General features: G+C 30.7%; 1 protein-coding gene and 1 long non-coding RNA gene across 2 annotated transcripts; one reads left to right on the plus strand and one right to left on the minus strand.

Annotated features, from left to right (window-relative positions):
* Positions 1 to 330: 330 nt before the first annotated feature.
* Positions 331 to 2,522, minus strand: LOC145084996 (uncharacterized). The gene is made up of 2 exons (XR_013699420.1): positions 1,342 to 2,522; positions 331 to 1,251 (listed from the first exon to the last, which is right to left on the minus strand). It is a non-coding gene; the product is annotated as an uncharacterized LOC145084996 (long non-coding RNA).
* Positions 2,523 to 6,902: 4,380 nt separating this feature from the next.
* LOC145068134 (palmitoyl-monogalactosyldiacylglycerol delta-7 desaturase, chloroplastic-like) lies at positions 6,903 to 8,406 on the plus strand. Its single transcript, XM_079015115.1, has 5 exons — positions 6,903 to 7,312; positions 7,391 to 7,531; positions 7,613 to 7,753; positions 7,823 to 7,929; positions 8,005 to 8,406. Exons 1-5 carry the CDS (start codon positions 6,968 to 6,970, stop codon positions 8,216 to 8,218), a joined length of 948 nt encoding a protein of 315 aa, XP_078871241.1. The 5' UTR covers positions 6,903 to 6,967; the 3' UTR covers positions 8,219 to 8,406.
* The last annotated feature ends 1,410 nt before the right edge of the window (positions 8,407 to 9,816 follow it).

Raw genomic sequence — 9,816 nt, forward strand, 5'->3', positions numbered from 1 at the left:
TATATATATATATATATATATATATATATATATATATATATATATATATATATATATACTAGGTTATAACCCGTGGAAAACACATTTGGTTTGTTTAAAATTATTATATAGATAAAAATATTGAATGTTACAAAAAAATCCAACATATTGCCGATTTCAAGTCATCCTGAATTAATGTAATAAATAAAATAAACATAATACTTTAATTTATATCCTTAGGAAGTATTCATCTTATATTTTCTTTATGATGTTGAATTTTGTCAAGTGTGTTTTTCACATAAGTACAATACCCGTAAAGAACATGTTTAAGGACGATTACACTTACCCACATGTTTTCAACAAATTATTTATAAACAATAAGAAGTATAACAAATTAATCTTTTTTTTAAAGATCAAACATACGTTTCATCATAATGTAGTTGATTAATCAATGAGAAACCACACAAACAAATCAAAACAAATGAACATACAATTAGTGTAACCCTAAAATTCCATCAAATTCAAGTGTGAGTGTGAGCTTATTTTCTTTAGCTTGACATCATGTCATGATTTAATCCACCAAACACGGCTGAATGGTATTCTCCAAAACCTATAAAACAAACATATCAAAATTAGAAAAATGGTCCCTATCACTTTTTGTTGCAATCTAACAATTCAAAGTATTAGTTTTTTTTTAATGACTATTTTCCCTTGAAGTATATGACCAAATCTGGGTAAAAAGAAACTTACACAGTGGTCAACAATGAGAATTAGGAATTGCAAACACCTAAGCTACATTGACTTTGATATTAGGCATTCTAAAAAAACACAATAAATGAAAAATAACTAAGAATGACAAAAAAAAGTATATTTAAAGAAATGAATTGACCTACCTGTCTTTAGAGGTCGTATAAACAATACGGAGCAAATTAGAAGAAGTGATTTTTGAGCCCATAATAAGGGCAAATTTGGAAATTGCATGAATAATAGTCACATGGTACAAATAATGTGGGTTGTTAACCATATCCAACACGTGTCAAAACATTTTTAGTAGCAACATCATAAATAGAGTAAAATTGTTTTAAAAAAATAAAAAGAAAAAATGGTAAGGGAAATAATATATTCCATCAATTCATGATTCATGAATATAAACAAATGCTTTTCAGATATCTCTATTCTTAATAAAATATATAAAATAGTTACTGTTCCTAAACATGGGCTATATGAGGTAAGTGAGGATCTAACATTTTGAGAAAAATCCAATGATAATTCCTACATGATATCAAGGAAATGAACTAAGAGTCAATGATTGAATGTTAAAAAAGGAAATAATGAAATTAGTATTCATGTCTAACAACTTACACCTTAGGAACTATCTTTAGTGAAAACTTCGGTTGCACAAATTAAAATAAAGCTGGAACAAAAAAGGAAAATAAAGCAAACATTGATTAATTATAAAACCAAATTACTATTAAAAGTTCACCTGAGAAAAATTGAAATTGATAATGACAGGAAGATTGTATGCAACACAGTCATGTTGCTCTAGCAACTTCCCAAGAGCAGCACAACCCTCAATAGCAAGCAAACATACAAAATCTTAAGATGCAAAACTTACCTGGTCCCCTTATTCAAAATTCAACTCAAATAACATCATTAGTAACTGGACCTATCAACCAATATCAATATCAACAGTTGAAAGCTAACAACTAAACTATTAAAATCAGCCTATTCGTAAATAGCTTTGTAAAATAGAATCTTCCTTCCCAACATAATAGAATATTGAGTTTGAAAGATTCTGAAAAATAAGTCTGTAAAATTTTTATTATTAGTTTAGACATGGGTAGTTGAAGAACTTGAAAGATTTGCCACTATTTTTAAGAGTTTCTTGTTATTTAATATGGAGTATAGATGCGGCTTTAGGCCTTTGTTTTGAAAAATATACCAGTGTTTTGGGATGAAAATTAGGAACCTCATACAACCTAGGTCCAAGAACATACTTATTAAGTAAATATAATGAAACATCACTCAAAAACAACGTTAAAAGGAAAAAAAATCAGCTACAAGTGAGAAAGGAGAAGAACAGATACAAAAACTTCACACAAACAGTTTGTATGCATTTGAAATAGTTTACCTTTTTACGCCAAAGAACATCCAAATGTATAATCCACACAAAAATTCGTTGATCATAAAGCCACAACGACTCATCAACATCCAATACTTCAAATTTTAAGATGAATTAGTAGATATTCACTTAAGAACCATTAGGAAGATTTGATCATTCAATACGATCAAACTTATAATGAAGAAACCAATTCTAGTAAACAAAAAGAAATCGAAAAAAGGAAGTGAATCACAAGACCAATCCAAAAACGATGCGTCTAGCAACCATTCGCTTGTTTTAAGAAAAATTCAAATGATGAGATAGGAACATAAACATTACTTTCTTGACTATAAATTATTCATACAGAAAGACAGGGAAATATAGATATGTAAATTAATGATAACTAAATAAACGATATAAATGAGTTGCAATTGAAATGAAGTACAAACCTTTTATTATTATCATCGATTGTTTTTAGTTTTTCCTATTCCATGGAAGTCATCAGAGCTCAGAGAGAATGTCGTCAAAGATTGTTTGAAATACAATACTCTGTGGAAGTAAAACCGATTATAGGAACTGATATATGCATATGCATTTATTTTGAACATGATTTTCAAGGATTTAAGGTATATTTGAATTGGAAGATTAGAAGATAATTGACTAGCATCAACTTCGGCTCCTCATTTTAAGGGATACAAGATCTTTAATCTTCAACATCTTCAATATTCAATTTCTTCAATATGGAATATGGAATTTTCAATTTTAAAATTGTTTTATATGGATTGACGAATTGAAGGAATGTGTATATGGGCGGGAAAGTTTTTTGTTTATTGCTTCTTGTACTGCCACGTGGCAGATTTGTAGTCTAAAAGTTGGACAAGTGGATTTTAGGAGAGGTTTTTATTAGGATTATATATATATATATATATATATATATATATATATATATATATATATATATATACATACTAGGTTACAACCCGTAGAAACCACGGGTAAGAAAGAAAAAAAATATTGATGATTAAAAATGATAATAAAAAATTAAAGAAATATAAAATTTTATTAAAGTAGTTTATTAAAAACATAATAGTAAAAAATTATTTTGTAAATAGAATCGTATACACAGATGAATTTAAATTCAGATCCAAAAAGAGAAACCGAATTAAATTGAATATTGAATGAAGGGGTATAACAGGAAATTCATTTTGATGTAAAATGTTTGGTGGAAGTGACACGTGGACAAAAGGTTTCATTTATTATATATATATATATATATATATATATATATATATATATATATATATATATATATATATATATATATATATATATATAAAGTCAAAGTTGGACCTATTATGTTAGAAATATAGTACCATGATATTCTAAGATTTATTAAAGGGCCTCACCCCTTTTTCACCAAATACAATAATACACCATATTTGCCTAAAATTGGTTGAATGGGAAGTAAAGGAAACACAAGATACTATTGGGGTGCTACTAAAGATATGAATGAGAAACTAATGGCCGAAGCTATCTCATAATTGCTGATAGAATCAAAATCTGATTGAGTCATATCCAACTTCCAACTAGTCCTAAGATGAGACATATCAGATGTTATATGATCGAACCAGATGCTTCTAATCATGTATCAAACAATTTGAATTTGACCGAGTTAGACCCATCATCTTACTAGATCCAATAAAAAAAATATATCAAATAGTCCCTAAATGACCCTACAACTTATTTGTTTCATCTTTATACACTTCAAAATGTCGTTTTTCAAATATAACTTAGTGATTTTTTTGGAAAATGACACATTAGCCCTAGTATGTATTTCGACTTTACCTATTCGGTCCTTAAATTTTGAGCATTTTAAGGGAACAAACTTTAAATTGACCCGTCTTTTTAGTCCCTCTGACTTGTATTAGCCAATTTCATATTCTACATAAGCATTTTCCCATTGAAAAGTCAAAATATAATTTTTTCCTTTCTCAAATACAATTTAAAAGTCAAAATTGGACACTCACCCTTAAAATCGACTCCCCAAGAACAACAAATCCATTTATGGAACCCACTCCGCGACGAGGTCTTCTGAGTAACAACAAGATCAAGCATCTAATGCTGCAAAAATCCACAAAGAATATGAATATATTTTGTGATTCATTACAACACTGGTGCTTTCAACATTCTTCACGTTGTCAGAATCAGCAAAATGTCAACAAACCCATTGTATTTTGCATTTCGATTCTCTGGAAAAGAGATAGAAAGAGAGATTCGATGAGGTTGCTTGACTCGTGTAAGATTTATGTGAGAGAGAGAGGGAGAGAGAAAGATCTGAATGGCGGAGTAGATGAGTGAAGTTTAAAAGCATCCATGTGACTTTCATCCATCCACCTTCCATTCCAACGTATCAATTTTTATTTAATTTGTTTAATCCAAATCCATCTTCAAGTCGGATGTGAAGGTTGAAGTGGAAGAAGGCAGGACTTTACATATCAGTAGAAAGTGGAGCAACAAGAAAGAGGAGAAGAACAACTAGTGGTTGTGTTTGAAACCTGCTATCAAAACCCGCCACAATCACCAAAAACCAAACCTCGGTGAAGTCCGCAGCATTTATGTCGGCCACTTCGAATCAAACAGCTTGAACACAATGAACATTATGACCATACTTTTCTAGGGTTTTGATTGCTTCTCCAGTGAAGTCGACGTCAAGCTCTTCTAGGGTTCTGGTTAGGAAGAAAGGGATCGATGTATTTGGATTTTGAGTTGAGTCATTGCGGATTGATTTGTGGTCTGGAATGTTGGTGGTTGATTTGATCCCTAATATGGTGTGATGCATAAGAAGAAAAGAAAAGTCAATTTGAAAAGTCAAAATTGGTGTTCTTAAGGTAACCAAGTTACCCCTCCCTTCATTTTGTCCTTCATTTTGTCCAAAGTGACAAAATTTACCCACAAAAACAACATTAATGATCTAGAAAGCATGGAAAATACTTAAAGGATTGAGGAAACTAAACAAAACATAATAGGGGCAATGTGTCATTTTCTCTAATTAATATTATCAAGAAGTGTCTACTTGCTATTAAGTATGACTCTATATGATCACGTTTTATTAGAAAATATCATTACACAATTATTCTTGAACGTATAGATAATTTATTATAATCTTTAACCTAATTACCGCCTAACCTCCATACATTAGCCGACAACAACCATCAAACTACACACATCTATCGAGAGTGAAAAGTAAACTTTGAATGACAATTTAAAAAGATACCATTCACTTGTTTCCATATAAACTATCATTCACAAATCACTTTTCACATTTGATAGATGTGTGTTAACTGATGGTTGTTAACATGTGAGGTATGGATGTTGAGTGGTAGTTAGGTTAAACAACATAAGATGAACACTAACATTAAAGGAAAACTAATTGAGTACATCTTACCATCATATCCACAACAATGCATATGAGGAACGTAAAGAGTTTGAGTGGTCAACAAGAAATAGATGAGTACTTAGACCACAAACTTATTCCTAAAAATTAGCAACAAATGTATTTCGTTTTTTTATAATAAAAATATTTTTTATGTTTATAAATGATTTGTTAATAATAATATTAATTAATTCCATGATAATTTTCAGAAAAGTCCCAATATTTTGGTTATCAAGTAATTTTTGAAAAAGTCCCAAAATTTTGAGCAGACTAACGAAAAAGGACAGAATACCGGCTAAATCTGCGAAATCGGCCGAAAATGATTTTTTCGAAGTTTTAATCGGTATTCTGTGCTTTTCTGTAAACATAATTTAATTTGAGACTTTTTCATAAATAAACATAAAATTTTAGGACTTTTTTGAAGATTTCCCATTGGTTTCGTTAACCATCTACAGTCTAGTTACTTTATCCTTTCCAAAACACGCTAATGATTTTATTAAAACAAAATATTTATTAAAAAAAATGTGAAATTTCGAAACAACTTAGATAGAACTTCATTTTGTAAAACTAGAAAATATGGTACAAATATTTGATATAGTAAATTATAAATTACGAACTACTTCAAAAAGTATATATATATATATATATATATATATATATATATATATATATATATATATATATATATATATATATATATATATATATATATATAATTCATAAAGAATTAGTACTTCAATAGATATGACTTTTTGTCGATGTTCTACTTAGAATTAGTAATGTAATTCATAAAGAACCCGTGTCTTACAATTTGATCAAATTTAAAATTTTGTGAAATACATAAATAAAAATATTAAATATAATCAATAATATATCTAATGTTATTTCCCATAGGCAAACTTCTATGATGTCTCACCAATCTATTTTTATTAGGAAACAAAAATCAAGGAAAATAAACACAAATGAGTAAGTAGATGCTTTCTAAATACTACTATATAATTAACGAGGGAACCCACTATGCGTCTCTTCGTCTTTAGTAGAGCTTAAGAGCATCCTTGCCATTTCCAAACAAAAAGGCTTTTAAAATAATCGGTTACATGGTATAGTAGGACTTTATGCGAAATACAGATATTGTATCCTATCTATGAATCAATAGTCAGTGTCGAATAGTAAAATGGATTGCATTGGTTCAGTTGGTGTGAAAATCCATAATTGTATTGATCTTGTTTTGGTATTTATATTTTAAAGTATTATTGTTTAGTAGATAATTTTGAAGTTGATATGCCTACGTTGGGAACTACAACTCAACTGCACATCATTAGATGCATTCAAGTATTGAACAACACTACCCATACCTCATGAACCGAGGTTTCCTTGTATATATATTTGCGCTAGCTTCCTACATTTATCACACCACAAATCCTACACCCATTTCTATATTTCACCATTCAAAAATGAAAAATCTGGTCACAGTTTCCAATACTGTAACAGAGTCGGATTATGGAAAGATAACGCTTTCCGATGTGATGGTCACAAGGAAGCGAAACCTCTTCTGGGGACGTAAATGGAGGACCGTTGACATTCAAATTGGTCTTTGGATTTTATCCCTTCACTTACTTGCACTTTTTGCACCATTTACGTTTACTTGGGGTGCTTTCTTTTTGGCATTTTCCATTTGGGTGTTGTGTGGGGTTTTTGGTGTAACCCTTTGTTATCATCGTCATCTAGCACACCGCAGTTTCAATCTACCTAAGTGGCTTGAGTACATGTTTGCTTATCTTGGAGTCCTATCTGGCCAGGTTCGTTTTTATAATCTTTTCACACATGTACTCTTTAGTTATTCAAATGGAGATCATAAAGTTTATTTGTATTTATAGAGGGATCCCATATTTTGGGTGAGCATTCATAGATATCACCATCAATTTGTCGAAACCGAGAAAGATCCACACTCTCCCACGTTTGGATTTTGGTTTAGTCATATGGGATGGCTCTTTGATAGTGGCTACATTTTTGAGAAGGTAAATATACTTTCTATGTTTATATTATGAAAAGAAAGCTTCTTTAGCTGATATCCATCGCGTCACACGTTTAATTTGCAGTATAAAGAACGTAATAACGTGGAGGATTTAAAGAGTCAAGTATTCTATAGGTTCATTCGAAGAACTTATGTATTGCATACAGCTATATATGGGGTCCTCATTTATGCTTTTGGTGGATTTACCTACCTTGTTTGGGGTCTGGTAAGACGTTGCTTAAATATTATGTCAAATTCATTTAGAAAATGACGACGCAAGTGTATATATATGTAGGGTGTTGCAGCGACGTGGGGTTACCATGTGACATTTCTAGTGAACTCAGCTTGTCACACATGGGGAAATCAAACTTGGGACACCGGTGATTTGTCTAAGAATAATTGGTATGCACTTAAACTTCACAATATCAATGTGTACAATTTTATTTGTTTTGAAAATATTTAATATGTATTATATAGGTGGGTGGCGATGGTTACCTTCGGAGAAGGATGGCATAACAATCATCATGCGTTTGAATTCTCAGCTCGGCATGGTTTAGAATGGTGGCAAATTGACTTTTGTTGGTATATGATAAGGTTTCTTGAAGCACTAGGATTAGCCACCAATGTTAAGTTACCAACAGAAGCTCACAAACTTAAGAAATCGTTCAAATCTGATAACAAGTTCAAGTGATTCACTCATCCCATGTCAAGCTCACAAACTTAAGAAATCGTTCAAATCTCATAACAAGTTCAAGTGATTTACTTATCCCATGTTGTTTTTGGAATCACTTCTAATGCTCCCACATGTCAATGTGTATGTTACTAGCATACTCTTACTAAATACCGATCACCACATGAATAATACTATATGTAAGGAAATATGATCTTTTGTGTTTTTAAATATACGTTCATTGTTGAAAATTTTGGAGGCCTGATTAGTGATTACTTATAATATCACTTTTATTAAAAAATATATATGCACAACCATTACAAGAATCTGAAATAGTTTAGAACCAAGAAACGCAAGCTAATGTTTAAATCTAGCAAACCTCTAATAAGAAAAGATTACACAATAAGGTCATAACTTAATTATTTTAATCAAAGAGCCTATGATGGGTTTGCCATGAGCAAACCCTAATCTCTCAAGAAGAAATAACAGAGAGAGTAATCGGAGGGGTGTGAATGATTTTGTCTGTACTCTATATGTATATGTTATTGGCTCTAACACCTGCAAGTCAACCTTTTACATATTCACGTCAGATTATGGGTCAACCCATGGGAGATAATAAATAAGGAAAGTGATATTTTCACTTATAAAATTGATCCATCCACATAAAACATAAAGTACATCACATTTACCATATTTATATTATCGTACAACTCAATAAAAACACATTTACAACTATCGTACGAGTCGATAAAAAATATATTTTATGTGGATGAATTAATTTGATAAGCGTAAATATCAATAAAGAGCCCTTTGTTCAAGTATTCCAAAAGCGAGCAGCACCCCTTCAACTTTCACTTCTTACACCTTTGATCCCTCTACAACTTTCACTTTCTTACACCTTTGATCCCTCTGTTTTGAGCTTTAGTAATAACATAACCCGACTTTCCTAAAGGTCCACAAATAGATTAGCCGAACATCAGCCCAAAACCTTTTGAAGCCCACAAACACGGATGTAACACATGAAAAAGTTACTTGACCTACTTTTAGACAATAACCTTACAGGAAAACATAAAAATTAGATGTTGATATATTAGAAACAAGATTGTACTGCATGTATATGTTTCGATACCCCCCTCGATCTTATTTTTAAATGGATCAAACAATTTTAATTTTGGACACAAATACTAACATTGAAAACTGTTTTATGAGGAAGGAGTCTTGTTAACTGTCACAATTCCTTCCATGCCTTTATCACCAACAAAATGCACATCAATTTTGCTTTTTTCTTTCATGGAAAATAGGATTCAAAGATAACTAAATAGTTGATTGTTGTAGAAAAGAATATCAACTGAATTGCAACGGAAGATTAATCGGTGCATGAAAAATGGCTCGGAACCCTTGTTATGGAAGTTCCCTTTCCATTCAAAAAAAAAAAAAGAAAGAAAGAAAAAAATATCAATTGGAACATTACATTTAACATGCAAATCCTTTAACAACTTGACAACCCACAAAACCTCACATGTCACGGAAGCAAGGGCAATGTATTCAAATTTAGTGGAATATGTGCAAACAATATTATGTTCTTTTTTTTTTTTTACCAAGAAACCAAAGAATCTCAA

The sequence above is a fragment of the Lactuca serriola genome, chromosome 1 (assembly GCF_051521515.1).
Source record: "Lactuca serriola cultivar US96UC23 chromosome 1, Lser_US96UC23_V15, whole genome shotgun sequence".
Lineage (NCBI taxonomy): Eukaryota > Viridiplantae > Streptophyta > Magnoliopsida > Asterales > Asteraceae > Lactuca > Lactuca serriola.